General features: G+C 36.9%; 1 protein-coding gene across 1 annotated transcript; it reads left to right on the top strand.

The window, feature by feature from the left end:
- Positions 1 to 295: 295 nt before the first annotated feature.
- Trim61 (tripartite motif containing 61) lies at positions 296 to 931 on the top strand. The gene has a single exon (XM_048345792.1). The coding sequence runs from the start codon at positions 296 to 298 to the stop codon at positions 929 to 931; it is 636 nt and encodes a 211-aa protein (XP_048201749.1).
- The last annotated feature ends 17,433 nt before the right edge of the window (positions 932 to 18,364 follow it).

The following is an 18,364-nucleotide window of genomic DNA, read 5'->3' on the forward strand; positions in this document are numbered from 1 at the left end:
ATATTTATGTCTGCAGAGTTGGGGCCAAGAAGTCTGTGGTTGCTGAAAAGATTAGTCCTACTAAAGGAAACTAAGAACTTTGTCCCAGGACACTAGGAATGATAGGTATCCTGATGGCATTTCAAGAATTGAGGCTTCATCCTTCGGGCGGACCTCCTGTGCCACGGTTCCCGGCTCCAGGGAGCAGCAGAGGCTGACACTAGAATGACAAACCAGTGGAGGTGAAAACAGCCTTTTGGAAGATCTTGGGAAGAGTGCCCCTGCTTCCGCAGGATCAGACTTTAAGAAAAGAAGCATGGCAGTGGACCACACCTTTGCTCCAGGCTCAATGGAGTTTGCAAAAGCTCAGGAAGACCTCCAACCTGAGGCTAGCTGCCCCATCTGTCTGGAATGCTTCAAAAGCCCAGTGACCTTGCCCTGTGGGCATAACTTCTGCCTCCTCTGCATCAGGTCATCCTGGAAGGGTCAAGAGAAGAGTTTCCCCTGCCCTTCTTGCCAGCTTGACTGTCCAGAAAAGAAATTCTCAAGCAATCTGCAGCTGAGTAACTTGACTCAGATCACTAAGCTATTCCCCACTGGAAGACGCAAGAGAAGACTGCAAGGCAAGCTCATGTGTAAGAAGCACAAAGAAGCCACGGCCTTTTTCTGCCAGAAGGACCTGGAGGTTTTATGTCGCCGGTGCTGCTCCACCAGTCACCAGCATCACCGTATTTGGCCCATAAAGAAGGCTGCACACTTGCATAGGAAACAACTAGCATGTTCCATGGAGCTGTACAAAGACAGGGTGGAGCCAGTTAAGAAAGTGCTAGCCATGCAGACTAGAAGACCCCTAGAACTGAAGAGAAAGGTAGAGCGAAGGAGGAAAGATATAAACTTTGAATTTGAACAACTTAGGTTGTTTCTCAAAAAACCAACAGGAGATGCTTCTTAAGCAATGACAGGGACAAGAAATAGTTAATTCAGCAAAACTAAGTGAAAGCCTCGCCCAAACTTCAGAATATGCCTCCTTAGTGAGAATTCGATTAAAGGAAGTAGAAAAGAAATATGTACAGTCAGAAATGGAATTGCTGACAAACCTTAAGAGTGTCTATGACAGGTACAAAAGGCTTAAAGAGCCCAGAAGATTTTTCATTCACTTTCGAAGACTTTGGGAACTGGCTTCCTCCACAGTATTCAGGCCTCAACCCAATCATCAAGAGCTTCCAAGAAGATGTAGTTCTAGACCCTGAAACAGCACATTGTAGACTCAGGATCTCAGAAGTTGGGAAAACTGTGCAATATGGATGCATGCAAAAATATCCTTCCTTAGCAAGCAGACTTTATCTCTGCCCAGCTGTTTTGGGATCCAGGGCATATCATTCTGGAAGGCAGTACTGGGAGGTAGATGTGAAAGACAAGTGTGATTGGATCGTGGGTGTTTGTAAACAGTCTCTTCCCAGGAGGAAAAAGGATCAGAAACAACAACCCTTAAAACAGGATGGAATATGGGCAATAGGATGGCATTTCAAGTCTAATTATATTGCCTTGGGTTCTAAGAGAATCTACCTCTTGCCGAAAGTAACACCTACTAAGATTGGTGTGTTTTTAGACATTGAAATGGGTGAGATTTCCTTTTACAATTTGGATGATGGATCTCTTCTTCATACTTACAATAATGCTCATTTTAATGAAGCACTTCTGCCTTATTTCTACATTGGAACTGACAGTAAACCCCTTAAAATCTGTACAGTAACAGATTCTGAATGATGAATTATTGGAAGACTTTCTCTTTCTGTTATTTGATATATCTGTTATTTGACACCAGTAAGCCCAGCTATGCTGGGACTGAAGACACTCTGTCAAATACCCAGCAAAAGGGGAGGAAAACAATGAGGGCTGAAAGAGTGACTCAAGGGCAAGGCCTCAAGTTAGCCTATTTTATAGATAACTAAGGAATATGTGCTATGCACTGGCTTCCAATAAGACGTTATGGTTTGTTTGTTGTTGTAATCAATGTTTATGTATTTTCCCTTTTAGAAAAAATTAAGCCTTGAGCAGGGTATACTGGCTTCCACCTCTATTCCAGCACTTCAGAGGCTAAAGCAAAATCCTGGGTTCAAGGCTAAGCTGATCTGTATAGTGAGACCACTTCAAACAAGAAAAAGGTGGGAGGTTTGACACAAGGTGTAGAGCGATTGCCTAGCAAGCCCAGGGCCCAGAGTTTAAATCTCAGTACCACAGAAAACAAAGAGGCCTGGGAGAAATACTTCAGAGGTTGGCCACAGCCATTAATCTGTAAAGTAGCACTTTTTTTTGGGGGGGGGGAGTTTTGGGGCTTGAACTCTGGGCCTGGGTTCTGTCCCTGAGTTCTTCAGCTCAAGGCCAGTGTTCTAGCACTTGAGCCACAGCACCATCTCCAGTTATCTGGTCATTAACTGGAGATAAGAGTCTCACAAACTTTCCAGCCCTGCCCAGGCTGGCAGGATTAGGATTATAGGCGTGAGTCACTGGTGCCTGGAAAGTAGCTTTTATTTATTTATTTATTTATTTATTTATTTATTTATTTATTTATTTATTTAAACTAAGATCTTGGGACTGGGAATATGGCCTACTGGTAGAGTGCTTGCCTCACATACAAGAATACCTGGGTTTGATTCCTCAGGACCACATACACAGAAAACCAGAAGTGGTGCTGTGGTTCACGTGGTAGAGTGATAGCTTTGAGCAAAAAGAAGTCAGGAACAGTGCTCAGGCCCTGAGTTCAAACCCCAGGACTGGCAAATAAAAACAAAAAACAAAAGTTAAAAACTAAGGTCTTTGCTTTGTGGCCTCAAACTTTCAGTCTTCCTTTGAATGGTGCTTCTAGCACAACCTTTTCCTGGTTATTTTTGAATGGAGTTTCATGGAATTTTCTTGATCTCTTGAGCAAGGATTGATTATAAGTGTGAGCTGAGAGAGTCTGGACTTTGAACCAGGATTGTCAGATCTCAGCCCCCTGAGTAGCAAAGATTGCAAGCATGAGCCACCATTTCTTTGCTTTTTCCTGTGTATTGAGTCCTGAGGCTTGAACTCAAGGGCCTGGCACTGTCTCTGATCCTCTGTGTTCAAGGAGCCACAGCTCCACTTCCAGCTTTTTTTGTCCTTTTTATTTGGGGGGGGGGGGATGTTAATTGTAGATAAGAGTCTAGCAGGACTATTCCTGGTTGGGCTGGCTTCAGATCTTCATCTGGACATTACAAGCATGAACCACCTGCACCAGGCTAAGTTCTTTACTTTAAACCATACCATTGCCTGGGTGGAGCAAGTCTATTATCCCAACACTGGCCAAAAAAAAAAAATTGAGGACCTATCGCAAAAGCAAGGTACACACAAGCTAGTATCTCATGCCTATAATCTTAGCTACTCAGTAGGCTGAGACCTGAGAATTGTGGTTCAAAGCCAGCACAGGCACTAATGCTATCGAAAATCATTTGGGAAGCTGGTGCTGGCAGAAGAGTTGGCCTAAGATGCAAGAGTGACTGTATGAGTGTGGTACCAGTAGAGAGTTTGCAACAAAAGCGGTTGGAATTGTTTAGGGCAAGGAGATAATGGTGGGGGGGGGGGGGGGACAGGGAGAGACTGATGTAATACATTGTATATGGAATGCACTGTATATGTTTTCTGTGGAAATGTCCCAGTGAAATCCTCCTATACATTGGTTGAAATGTATGCTAATAAAAGAAATTAGGCCAGAAAAGCTCACACACACACACACACACACACACACACACACACACACACACACACGAATTGACAGCACCCATGGGTGCTCAAGGGTATAACATCTTTTAGAAGACAAGAGAAGAGAACGCTCTGGAGCCCTCACAGCACAAGGCCACAGAGGGAAATATTTCTCTTCTATGTCTAGTGTATTTTTTAGTCATTCAGGACACTAGTGGTCTCTAAAGCCAAGGTCCAAGGGGACCGAGCTAGTGTTGAAGATGGCAGAAGATCTTTTGAGACATTCCCATGATACTAGTTTTGTAGATATGTAGAATATAGGAGTATACACTCACAAACTTTCCACCAAGATTTCAAAGGTAGACTTATGAGACCAGAGAATTTGTGTATCTGTGTCAGGAACAGAGTCCTTGCAAACAGCCCCTGAGAGGGTAATGGGTGAATCTATGTGCATGAAACAGAAGCTACAATGGTGACTACAGGAATTTGGAGATGCCAGGACTATGGAACATCAACTGAGGAAAATCCCAAGAGCCACCCCAGAGACCCCATGGGCTACATATGGCAAGGACATAGAAGCAAGGATCCCTAAGCACTGTAGAACTCACATTAGACCACCGTGGACCTTTGAACTTGCATATGCAGCTGCAGGATATAGTTTGCAGACTTTCTTTTGATTTAAATCCCGCCCATCTCCCTCTTTCCTTCCCTTCCTCCCTCCCTCCCTCCCTTCCTCCCTTCTTTCCTTCTTCCTTTCCTTTCCTTTCCTTTCCTTTCCTTTCCTTTCCTTTTCTTTCCCTTCCTTGCTTCCCTTCTCCTCTCTCTTTCTTTCTGAATAGTAATATTTCCTCTGTGCCTTTCTGTCATGAAAATAAGTAAAGTGATTTTGATTTAGAAGCTAACAGCTAAGAATTTAACTTAAGTCCAAAAGAGATTTTGGACTTGAACTTTTGAACAGTGTTTGGTAGTGATAGGACTGTGGCCTCTTAAAAGTGAACTAAATACATTTTGCATTACAAGCTGGGCATGAGCCTTTGAAAACTAAATGTAGACTGTTATATTATATGCATATATATGCTATGTATGTATATGTATATGCCCTTTCTATTGCTTCTAATTCTCCTGAGAGTTATGACTAGCATAAATGATTAACTTTCAGTAAACATTTAATCTCTGATAAGTACTTTGCTAATTGTGTTACAAGTACTAATCATTTACTTTCCATATCACAAAAAACATAGGTAATGGCTAATGTTAGTTCCATTCCACAGAAGAGGGACTAGAGTCTTCCATGTTTATTTACTAGTTGACCCTGGTAAGCTATCATGTGTAAACTCCGGAATCTCATAGCAGAGCCCATGGATACAATCACCACTTCGTCACTTACCAAAGTACAGGGTGTTAGAAGAGACATATTATCAAATGTCCCAAAAGTGGGCACTAGGCAAGTAGAACAATTTTCCTATTAACATTAGGAAATGTCAATTTGGAGAAATATATATTTATGTTGCTAATTGAGTAATAGGAAAAAAAGAGGTTTTGTACTGTGTCTGCAATCAGTACCATTCAAGACTTGAAAGTTCAGAGCCTGAATGGAGTTGATTGCAGGCAAGTCTCACAGCGCTCATCAATCAAATCATCTGTTTCTTTTATATGTGTTCTCATTTAACTGAACCATAAGTGACATCTTCAGGGCAGATGATATTTCAAATTCTCATTTTTGCTCCTCCTAGAAATGCCTGCTTGACATTGTTGTAGCCCAGCAAATGGATGTCTACAACCTTGGAAAAATGAATGACCTTATTGTAAATTTTGACCTTGCCTGCAGTGTCTTCCCTGTTGATTTCTTAGTGGTGAGTGTGGTGTATTGTTTCAGTGGAGCAAGATCTTTGAAGCTCCACTGTTGGCTGCCCCCCATCTTTAATGATTTCAAGCTGTTCAAAGAACTGCTTTGAAACACAGGCAGGAGCAAATGTTTTATAGCAAAGCTGATTTAAAAGGAGCCTCAAATAATGCTTTTAGGAGTCTAAAGGAGCCTTGCATAAATGGGCAATGAACAGGTCTTCAAAATGTTCCTCTTCCTTGAGAGTTCAGAGATGGATTTATCTTACATTGTGTTAAGTTTGTAAAATTTAAAAGAAAGCAATGGAGATAATACTTGTTTTACTAACATATAACAGGAAAACATAAGAGATTTTATAATATGCAAATTATTCACAACAACTGTGAGGCGAGGAAAAGGAAGGAATTATTTGCACTGAATTTTCTTTTCAGGTAGAAGGGCCTAGAATATATTATGTGTGTTGCTTTAAACATGTAAAGAAGTAAGAATTTAATTTGTGTAGTGAGATTTAAATGTATTGGGCCACAGGGAAATTATTATCTTACTGCTTTCATTTAATACTTACTAAGTAACAACTTTATGTTTGAAAAATCTTCAAAATAGAATTTTCCATGCTTAGAATTTTTTATTCATTAGTTTCCATCAATTAGGTTCATATGTTTCAGGTAGATGATTTTTCTAACAGCTCTATAATCCAGATAGCAATTCATGTGTGTATATCTTGCCATTATTTAATAAGTACTAATACATTTAATTTATCTGTAGTAGTATATAACATTATGCCTTATATAACACATTCTTAAATCACTTTGACAATAAAATTAAATTTAGAAAAAAGAAAAATTTATTTGCTGAAAGTGTAGTATTGGACAAAATCAAGACCATAGTTTTAACTATAGAAAATAAATACAACAAATACCAGACAAATACTGGACAAATACAACATTGGAAGCAGAAAAATATTGTCTAGCGTTAATCACTAGAAGATAACTGTATGATTAGTAAGAATTACCTGCCTACAGGATCACAAATTCAATGTAACTAAGCAGATATAGTTATAACAGGTAAATTGACAAGAAATACTATTCATTTTTGTTCTTTATTTTCTGTTGTTGTTTTTGAGATAGAGTCTCATTACATAGCCTAGAATGGTATCAAACTTGCAATCTTGCCTTTGACATCCAAATGATATGATTACAGTTGTGTAGCACGATGGCTAGCTAAGATTTTTTTTTTTTTTGATGAGCTGTAAAGATGGAAAGAGAACATGAGAAGCAATGCAAGAATTAGTATAGATACAAAGGCTATAGCAAATGATAGACTATAGATGGTGGATTAATTTCCTATTGCTACTGAATGAATTAGTACAAATAATTCTTACAATACTATTATTTTACAGCTCAGTAGGAAAAAAATCTGAACGTGAAACTGCCGAGATAAAAGTGAGATTGCCTCTCTTTTCAAAGCTCTAAAGGAGAATCTGCCCTTGCTTTTTCCAGCTGTAAAGCTGTTCATGCATATGATTCCTTTCCATCTTTAAAGTCATCAAGAGCATGTGGAACACAACATAAAAAAGAAGATACATAATGCCTATTGATTGGAAGGACTATAGAAGAATGTCCGACAGCCACACAGAATTAAGTTTCTTGAAAAATGAAGAGGCCTTGAACACAGTTATATCTATCTGTTTTATCTGTTTGCTCTCTGTTTATTTCCCATAAAATGTAATCTTCCTAATAGGGACATAATCAGTATGCATTGGGTAGTCCTGGAAGGAATGACTTATTGAGGTGGAAGCAATTTCTTCGGGATCATAGAATAGATAGATGGAGCTTCACGGTTCCAGCTTCACCATATTGAGAGAGCTTATCTGCAAATAAGAAAGTTAAAACCAATCATGTTACACTATATGGGCTCCTATAACAAAATACCATAAACCAAATAACATGCAAACAGGAGAAATTAATTTCTAATGAATCTACAGAGATTGGAAAGTCCAAGATCAAAGCCATGTCATTTCAAGGTGCTCACTTCCTAGCTTCTAAGCAAAGTTTGTGTACTCTGTCCTGAAAAGGTAGAATATGTGAGGGATCTTTATGAACCCTCACTCAGTCCTCTTTCTTCAGGTGACTAATTCCATTCAGGAGAGCTCAACCTCCATAACTTTATCATTTGCCAAGGCCCTTATATCCTAACACTCCCACTTAGGGGTTAAGATTTTGGGGGAGGAAGCAGACACAAATATCAAGGTCATAGCAAGAACAGAACCACAGAACCCGAACAAAGATCTTTATCAAGAGAAAGATGTTTGCCTGGTCCTCTGTTTGATATATTCTCTAAGTGTGTGTCCCCCCAAATATGCACATTAACATCTTACTGCTCTCAGGTGGTAGATTTAAAAATGGGCCTTTGAGAATTGATTAGACCATTGGTGGAATTAGGGCTGTTATGAAGAAGCACTGAAAGAGCCTGTTCAGCCCTCTGCTATGTAAGGACACACACACACACACACACACACACACACACACGTCATAGATGGCATCATGAGAAACAGATTTTCTAAACATCAGATCTTCTGGAAACTTGCTCTTGTACTTGCCAATCTCAGAGCTGAAAAGCTATGTTGTTTGCAAATTACTCCAAATTGCTGTCATTTGTTATGGCCTGTGAATGGTTTAAAACACTGGAACTGAAGCTCTCTGAAGTTAGTTTTTTGTGTTTTTTTTTCTCAACTACCAAAATAAATGGACCAGTAAGCTTTATGTATGCCTACATTGAATTTGTAGGTTCTATAAAAAAAGAGTCATGCTACACATGTACTATTGTCCTATTAACTCTTTGTACCATTTAAAATTACCTATAGTTTTCTCTTTCATTAAAAGATATACTCCTTTGTCAGGAACAAACCTAGTTTTAATTTCTCTTGCAAAAAATTTAGTAAACATTAAATATAAGGGGAAAAAGTCTATGCCATTTTATTTCATCTGCACTAGTTTCACTGGGCTCTGAGACTATGCAAGAATGTGTTAATTTTTATGTCTTCTACTGCACTATATAATGGTGATTTAAAATGAGACAAGAAAAACCCTGGCTCAGATCCAAGTTCAAATTTCAGAAGAGGGACTGCTTGGAATTGAATCCCCCAAACTAAGTATCGTTGAATATTTATTTACATTACTCCATGAAAATCACCTGAATGTTTTCAGACCCAACTCAGGCTTAGTTGTAACAATGCACATGTGCATATGTGCACACACACACACACACACACACACACACACACACAACCAGATTAAATGTTTTTCTTGATGATAGTATTCATAGTATTCACACTTTATACTTTCTAAATCCTCCTGCAAATACTTCAGCACTGCAGCTGCTAGTCTTCTTTTTTTTTTTTTTTTTAATCCTCATGCACCAAGGTCAATAAAACATTTGGGCGAAATGAATATGCTGTACGTAGCCAAAGATATACTGTATGCATCCGAACAAAAGGCTTGTGGTACACCATCTTATTGAACTCTTATTTCATTTCAAAAGCTGAGAAGGAGAGAGGACCAGTACAGATCCATCAATTCTGTGGCTTTAATATTTACTTTAGTCATAAAGAGCAAGTGATATGATGAGGGTTCACTACTGTTGGAAAAACTCAGCTTGTCAGTACCAGAAAATGAAATTTTTATTTATTGAACTTGTAAGCTCAAGAAATGATATGTATTATTTTCTGCTCCTACTGATTTATAGATTAAATGAATTAGTAGTCACTAAGTTGCAGCTTCACATTTATTTTTCTCCTTAGAAACCAAGGTTTTAAAACTGTCTAGGTAGAAAGTATTTCAAGAGACAAGAGAAAAACTGGTTTCAATACTTAAGCTTTCTTGAAGAAAAAAAACAACTACAAAAATCACGAAGAATGCAATTGCTGAGAGGTATTGCTGTGTTTTGGTTTTCAGAAAAATGAACATTAATGGTAGGGTTTTTTTTTGTCAGTAAGATATATGAAAGTATTTTCTTTATAAAAATACATTCTCTGCATACACGTTCTAAGTCCCTTGAGCTCAAAGCAATGTTTGTAAGGTTAAATACCCATATTGTTTTATCCCCATTTTAATTATAATTTAAACTTCAAATTATCATGCAACCTATTTTAATACGACAATGTGAGAATAAGCAAGCACATGCCTTTGTTTCGTTATTTTGAAAGTCTTTTTATTAATCAATTTCAGTTTAATCTTATTTGTATAAAATAAAACTGCAGCACTGATTTATTAACTAACGTGCTAGCTGTTAAAAATCACAAGAAAAAAAAGCACTAAAAGAAAATATGTTCATACTTATGTAAGTTGTTCATTATTTAGCCTAAGTATTTTGAGGTTTGCTTAATGATTCTCAATAATGCAGTCAGAATGATTTGCTTTATTATATTGTATTCCCTAGGAGCAAGTAGAACAAAGAGCTTCTTCTAGACATTAAAAGTACTAGAGATGATCCTGCTTAAATGAAGTAGATTTTTGTTTTCTTGATACAGGGCATTAATTTGAGGAGGTAATACAAATTAAGTGAACATCTAAATAACATAGGTTATCTATTATAATAGAAACCATGATATAAATTATCTAGAAAACACACTGGTTGATAATTAGGTAAAATAAAAAAGGGAGGGGAATCATTAATTAGATGAATTTGTAAGAGAAATTTCCTTAGAGGAATTGACATTGAAATTTCTTCATGAATATTGTAAAAATTGATCAGATATGTGACAAAAATATGGGAGATATTTCCAGTAGAGAGAAAAATAATTACAAAATTTTAAGGTAGAATAAAAGTGTGCAGATTCACAAAGAAGGCAGACTAGTTTCAATAGTGAAGTAAATATAGACGGTATGATGAGAGAATCAGAGATTTGAATTTAGATGGATAACATCTGGCATTACAGGTTTTGACAATGTGCTTGTATATTATTTTAAGAAGAGATAAATAAAAACTGTTAAAAATTATCCATAAAAGAGTATTAGGTAAAAGATTTCTAGTCAGTGAGTGATTTAACTGTTACTCTAAGTATATGTTCCACAACAGTGAGAATGATCTTAGACTACTGGAGTATACACCTAAAAATATTAAGATAGTAAAAAATATATTTAATTTTTGCTTTTGTTTGGAAAGTTCACCTAATAAAGAAAATGCTTAACCACTGAAAACACTCAATATCTTTGATGTTTGATGTTGGGGGAAAAAATGAATGGGAGTAGATCTTACTGCAGGGACCCAGAGAAGTAACAGTGATGAAATTAGATGGTGACACTAAGAAGTGGACAGAACCATTTGAAGGAAAGATAAGTGAGATATTTGATAAATGGCTTGGTTTAAAAAAAGAAAAAGAAACTTCAGTTCAAAATGTCATTGTCACAAAAGTATTTTAGTGGATAATGAGACCTTTGGCATAGATCAAACAACAAAAGACCTGATGACTAGAGGTGCCATTAGCTGGGTGTTCGATCCAAAGCAAACGGAGGAATTTCCAGCAATGGCAAGAGGTTAGCAAATCTTTTCCTACAACAAGCTTACAAAATATTGTGAAAACCACTATTTCTGTGCTCCGATAATTGGGCCAAAACAAACAATTAATTCAGACACATCTATTCCTAAAACTAATGCTCAATTTAGAGAGAGAACAGTCGGAGCCCTTGGCTCGTCTTCCCAGGGTTGCTGACCCCCTCCTCCAGCCCAGGTGGTGCTGTGATTTTACAGGATGGGGCTGGCTATGAAAGCCAGCAGCTTTGCTGCTAGACAGGCTACTGTGATTTGGAACTGAGGGAGAAAATTTAGCACAGAGAAGCTTTGTCAGCAAAAGGGAATCATGCTAGCAAAATGGAGTTAAAACAAGCTGGAGGTTAAGGTCATTAGGAGACCAGTGCTCATGAAGAAATTGAACAGAAACATCCTGAAAATAAAGGAGTTAGAAGTTTATCACCAAATCCTTGACTTACTTTTTATACATGCTGAGGATATCTGAGAAAGGTCCATGATTTCCACCCAATCCTGGTGCATTGGGAATCTCTTCCTTAAGTGTAGGGGATATGTGAGTGATTCCAGGAACATAACATATATTTCATAGACACAGATTCATTGGTAGAGGTGGAAGACTAAATGGCTCAAGATGATTAAGCACACATTCTAATCAGAGCTCCTGTGAGGATATGTACATATTGAAGCCATTCTTACGAATAGAGATTTAAAAATTAACTTGATAAAATATAAATCTAAACAGATATTCTGGCACTGGGGATACTATAAGTGGAACTATTGTATAGGATAACTCCTGATGAATTAAGAAAACTGCAGGAAAATGGCAATTTAAATAATCCTTAGAGAAACCCTAGAATCCTGAGATGTCATAGTATATTAAGTAGAATGCCTACATCTCAACAAAAATTACAGTATATATAGAACAAGAAAATGTGTCCTATGTTTCCCATGAGGGAAAAATAAAGAAGTCAATAGAACCTTTGTGTGTTCAGATATTAGATTTAGCTGACAGAGGCTTCAAATAAGATTTTGTAAGTGTAAAGTATGTAAGAGAGAAAATATGATAACCATGATTTGCTCGGTTAGGGAATCTCAATTAAAGAAGGGAAATCACATAAACATACTAAGTGGCAATTCCAGAGATGAAACATACAATAAGCAAAAATAAAAGTTCATATATAAGCTCAACAATACCTGACATGACAAAAGAAATCAGTTAACTCCAAAATAGATCATTAGACCGAAGCATGATGGTGCACCATTAGAAAAGAGGAATACGCTCTATTCTATTACAAATGCCTAGTCTACTTTGATCATGTTAATGATCATAGACCGCTTTGATCATATCACAATGTACACATTATTGAAAAATACATCTATCAAATAAATATATTTCTTCAATGATTATGGTATGATATATAATCTATGTTTGTTTTTTTTAAAACAAAGGAAATTTGGGAACATTTGAGAAAGTTTGAGTCTGAATTGTATATTAGCTTATATTATTATTTCAATGATGATTTCCTTGTATTTTTGTAGGCAAATGTAATTATCACTGTGAATAGCTCTCATGGGTGAAATATTACAAATGGCTCCATTCAAATAAAAAGAAATACAAATATATAGAAAGCAAATGTTGTCAGTGTATAATAACATTTGAGGTTTACTAGAGTATTTTGAGACTGTTTCTCTAGTTTTAAGATTTTTCTATTTGCAAAGTTGAAAGTTAGAAAGTGGATACTGTAAGACCAGTAAGGGTTGGGTTTGGAGCGGGGAAAAAAAAATATCATTGTTTGAACAAATTTCAGAGGCTGCGAATCATCCAAAGTGCTCAGGAATGCAAGAGAGAAGGGGGGAGGGAGAGATGGAGAGATTTTGAATCCTTGAGTATGTAGGAGTACTTAAGTAGGGAGTATAGATGCATACAGAGGGGAGTAGCTGACTGTGCTAAATGCCACTGAGAGTCTGCATGTGATGAAGAGGGGGCTGGAGGATTTGACAACGTGAAGATTGTTAATGACATTAATTAGAGTCAATTCAATGACATGATTATGGCAGGAGCCATAAAGGAGTGAGCTTAAGAGTGATGACAGGAGATGAGGCCATGAGTCTACACACCCCAGAGCTAAACTAAGCTGAAAGGAAAGGTATCAATAAGGTGGAGAGGAAGAAAGATTTGAGATATAAAGGAGTTGTACAAATTTGGTTCTTGTGAGTGTATTTCTAGTTGATATAGTATAATGTGATTTTTAACATTATGAAATAAAAGAGAAAGAGAAAAGAGACAAAAAGGAAAGCAGAGAGAGAGAGATGGTAATAGAGAAAAGATGGCTGGAATCATCTCATCTATTAATGCATTGCTCTTGGTTCACTGATGGTTATATTATTCTACATGAACTATGAATAATAATTAAAAACTATGTCTACCAAAAGCCAAGTGAAAAGCAAAGTAAAACAGAGAACCTCTTTAAACACCATCTTATTTTCCCTGAAAATCTGAGTGTCTTGTAATATCTTCTAAAGGATAAGGATACTGTATGGAGAGAAACTAATTTTTCTCTTTCCTTTTGCCTTTTTTTTTTTTCACTAAGCTTATGGATCATTTTCCCTTCATGTATCCACTGCACTGTCTAAATCAAGAAAATGGGTCTGGGGGGTATGGTTAAAGTGGCTGTTAGCCCAACAAGCAAGCAAGCAAATATTGGTTCTTAAATTAAAACCACAGTACTGGATTAAAAAAAGTAAAAAGTAGCATTCATTTTTGCAATTATACCAACACACACCTACAAAAAATTCAGTAGCATTGCCACAAACTATTGAGAAGTTAACAATGATAATCTAACAACTTACAGTGTATCTTATTTCCTTTCTTTTCTTTAATTATAAATATGAAAGATACAGTTTAATTTTTATTCCATTCATTTAATTATCTCTTTCTCATCAATACTCATTTTACAATTTTAATTGATTTTCCATGGTCTTCAAATAAAAACAATTTCTTCCATAATTAAGTTGTGATCATTTCCAGCCTTCCACAAAAATCAGTATTCCCTTTTCTAGCAATATTTGGCATATCTTGTTACTTTCATGCAGTGTAATTAATGCTGTTTGTTTCTTCTTGTAAACCACTACAATAGTCTCTGTAAGAAGGATTTTTATTTAATAGCCCAAACCTTCATTTTGTGTAAAAATGCAGGTGTGTGTTAACAGCTATTATTATAAATTGGAACACCTGTTAAGAAGTCTGTATTCCATCTTTCTCTTCAAAACCAGATGCAATGTCTTCTCTGTCTAAATAATACAAAAAAATGGCATGAAAGGATTAACCATTATTCTCCTGTGTTTCTAGACAGTTTTTAAAACTGTGCTTTCCTCCAACTGTGCTTTTATAAAGAACTTCCAGAACTTAGCAAGTGGTGTTTGAAGATCTGATTAAGGAAACATATGGTAGTTTAATATTACTGTTAATATTTGTGCTTATATCTTCTATTCTTATTGGTATATCTCATAATTTGAATTGCTGAAAAATATATTCAATTAATGTAAACATTGTTTACTATAACATGTTATGTAAACATAAATTATGTTTTATTTTTTCTTGCAAGATTCCCATTCATTTTTTCTTCTCTATGAAAACTCCAAAAGAAGAGGATTGTGATGAAAATTGTCTTATGCTTTTCTTCAATTCACATTTTGCTTAAAACTAGACTAATTCACATATCTTCATAGGCAATAGGATAAGGTTATTAAAAGAAAATTGATTTTGAGTTTCACAAGTTCATGTTCAATTTTAAGTTTTCCCTAAAGAAAATAAAAAAGAACATTCATGAAAAAAAAATCCTCAATGAAGATGTTCTTTTTTTCTCTCTTTCTTTTTTTTTCCTTTCAAATTTTTATTATCAAACTGATGTACAGAAAGGTTACAGTTTCATATGTTAGGCACTGGATACACGAAGATGTTCTTGTTAGTAGAAAGTAAAAATTTGAAACACTTAATAATACACCAAAAATTGTTGAGCTTTTCTTAGAGCTACTCATGCTTTTGGGGTATTTGTTCTTAATATATATTAACTCTTGAAGCAAGAGGAAAGCTCAAAGTAAAATGCCCAATTTATGCTTAACAACTTATTTTTCTGATATAGAATTAAGATAGTACATCATTTGAAATATGTCTACAAACTAGTTGAAATATATATTTATTTCAATTTTATTGCTGTATACTTAGGAACATACACATTTATTATTTTAAATCCTCAACTAAATATGTGCTGTTCCTATGACAACTTGACCACAAATAAATATGCAGAGCTATATAAGCTAAAATTTGCAAATGATTATCAGCAGTACAAAAACAATCTAAAAGAGAAGATAGAGCTGTGACAATAAGAGTTGAAAGGCTAAATTAAGAGCTGATGAAATTAATGTGCATGCAACATAACAACTATTTGCAACAGAGATAATAAAAACTGAATGACAAATGGTATGAATGGTTAGAAGCCAAGAGAAAACATTAAGTTGTCTTTCATAGCCACTTGCAAATAGCCCCAAATACCCAAATAGTACAGGACCTAACACTTAAAGGTAAATGAAATCTCAGTAGCAACACAAGTGATGCAAGGCTGGTAACCATGCAAAGCATGCTATGGATTCATGGACAGAAAAGAGTGGTCTGATATGAGGCACAGTAACACAGTACTATCTAGGAAGGAGAGAAAGTCCTCACAAGACATCAAGAATACTAACACCATGGTCCAGACATCTCAGCTTCTGGAATTATGAGCAATAACCTCTTGTTTTTTATAAAATTACCAAATGTAAATTATTTTTTAAATATCTCAAATGTATATTGATGGAAGCAATGCTGCATGCGTTTAGAATCTAAGGCACAAAAAGGATAATGATTTGTATCGTTTTCTCAGAAATCTTGCTCCTGGAACACATTCTCTAACCTGTGAGGAAGCCCCTTCACAAGGTGTCCTTTGCCCCCAGCACTCTCCTGGCCAGCAGGAGAGGCAAGCGCCCTGACTAAGGCGGGCCAAGAAAAGGTGAAGGGTCAATGAACCGCCCACCCAGCCCTCCCTCGCTGGAGGACAATCAGACAGCCCGGGAGAGGATCTTGCACAATCTTGCTTTATTTGGGAGGAGCTTCGGCCTTTAAAGCAGCAGGAAGGGGAGAGGTGTAGGTGCACCTAGCTAGGGACTGAGGGGAAGCCTGAGCTGTCCATCAAGGGTGGAGGGCCGAGGGGCCAATCCTAAGAGGCGGCCTAATTCTACCTCACAGCCCACAGGCCGCCTTGGGGTTCACCACCAGATGCCATCTTGACCACACGTGGTCCCAAGGCTGGGAGGCAGGGCCAGCTAGAACCGCCTTTCGGGTTCTGCGTAAGAGCCACATGTGACCCGGGGACTGGAAGGCAGGCGGGGCCAGCCCGGGCGAGCCCCACAGCAAGGAAAGATCATTTACAGCTGTATGTTTTCCCCACTGCTGCACTTATTATTGGACAACCTAGTATGTCAAAATTTTGGAATGCAATTAACTGTCCTACGATAAAGTAATAAAAAAAAGTCTATATCCTTAGTTTGCTCTCTTGATTTTCCAGTTTTTAGAGAGTAGACAAAATGTTATATACCTTGGTCTCCCTCCTCCATCCTCAAATATATTAATATAATTCTTCTTTTTTTTAGCTTTTATCACTTAAAATTACCTGTCCTTTTTTTTTCCACATTAAGGACTGAAAAATAAAAGGAAAATACTTTGGCTCACATGACTAATAAAGAATAATCTTTTCTTTTGTTTTGAATTTAATTTTATTGTCAAGGTGATGTGCAGACGGGTTACAGTTATATATGTAAAGTAGTGAGTACATTGGTTGTCATATTTTTTTACCCTCTCCCTCCTATTCTCCCTCCTTTCTTTCCTCCAACACCCCGGGTTGTACAGTTAATTTCCAACATAAACTTCCTTTTTAATATCTTACTAGCAACCATAATTGCATCAATAGCCTTAATCTATGCAGCCTAACACATTTACAGCATCTCATGATGGGGATTATAATCTGGACATCTTTAGGGGCTGTATTAGTTTTTCTGTCAGACAGTGCTAGGTGAGCTTATAGCTAGCAACCAGCATATCCCATTTTTAAGGCAAGTGACACTTATTCTGAGTCTAAACCCAGCCTATTACCATTACGTTGACATTAAATTGAGCAAATACTCTGCCATCACTGACACATTTTGAAGAAATAATAGGCTGGAGATGCTGAATTATGGCAAGGCTGAGAAGGGGATGATTTATTCAACTTCCAAAGCTCCAAGACCTTCACCAATTATGTAAATAATTAAAGAAGGTGAAGGTTGCTTAAATAGGAGTTTTGGTCTTTGGTATATCCTCTGCACAGGGTAGCTACTCTGAAACTAACTTGTGAACGTAGTCATGCAGGTGAGTGGGATTTTACCACCTACGACTTAAACAAACATATAAACCATACTTCCTTCACTGAATTAATTTACCCAGGAATTAGGTAAGAATTAACTAACTTAATCTGGAAATATAAGTATGTCCTACCATGCCTGGAAATAATTTTTTTTTTTTTTTTTGGCCAGTTCTGGGCCTGGGACTCAGGGCCTGAGCACTGTCCCTGGCTTCTTCCCGCTCAAGGCTAGCACTCTGCCACTTGAGCCACAGCGCCGCTTCTGGCCGTTTTCTGTATATGTGGTGCTGGGGAATCGAACCTAGGGCCTCGTGTATCCGAGGCAGGCACTCTTGCCACTAGGCTATATCCCCAGCCCTGGAAATAATATTTTTAATGACCATGAATTAATTCCATATTTATAAAACACACTTTAGCAAATTTTCAGGCATTAGCCATTTGATACAAGAGAAAGAAGTTTAAAGACAGGGAAGTCTTCTTATTTAATCCCATCTAAAGCTAATGTCTCTTGGGAAGGTAGTATTTTAGATTCATGAATATGGGTAGGAGGAGGACTAGTTTTTACATATTGTATTTAAACCACAATAATAGTAATATTTATTATTCCATGCACTTTTCCAAGTCTTTGCCAGTTTCTTCTACATAAATAAGATGAGTCAAATTACTCCTCATTGAATGTGGGTGAATGCTCTGATAAGAATGTGGATTTACCCTAAAAATACTATGTGGGCACCTATTACCCAATGTCATGGTATTAAGTAGTGGCCTTCCTCCTGGAGGAAAGAGCTTGGGCAAGTCCAGTGAAACTACACTAAGAGAGTTTCTATGCGTGTTGTTTATACATAATTTCCTGAAGCCAAGGATT

This window comes from Perognathus longimembris, chromosome 5 (genome assembly GCF_023159225.1).
Source record: "Perognathus longimembris pacificus isolate PPM17 chromosome 5, ASM2315922v1, whole genome shotgun sequence".
Lineage (NCBI taxonomy): Eukaryota > Metazoa > Chordata > Mammalia > Rodentia > Heteromyidae > Perognathus > Perognathus longimembris.

Excerpts from the sequence above, each read along its gene's own strand:
- Trim61 (XM_048345792.1), top strand. The coding sequence starts at position 296 with ATGGCAGTGGACCACACCTTTGCTCCAGGCTCAATGGAGTTTGCAAAA.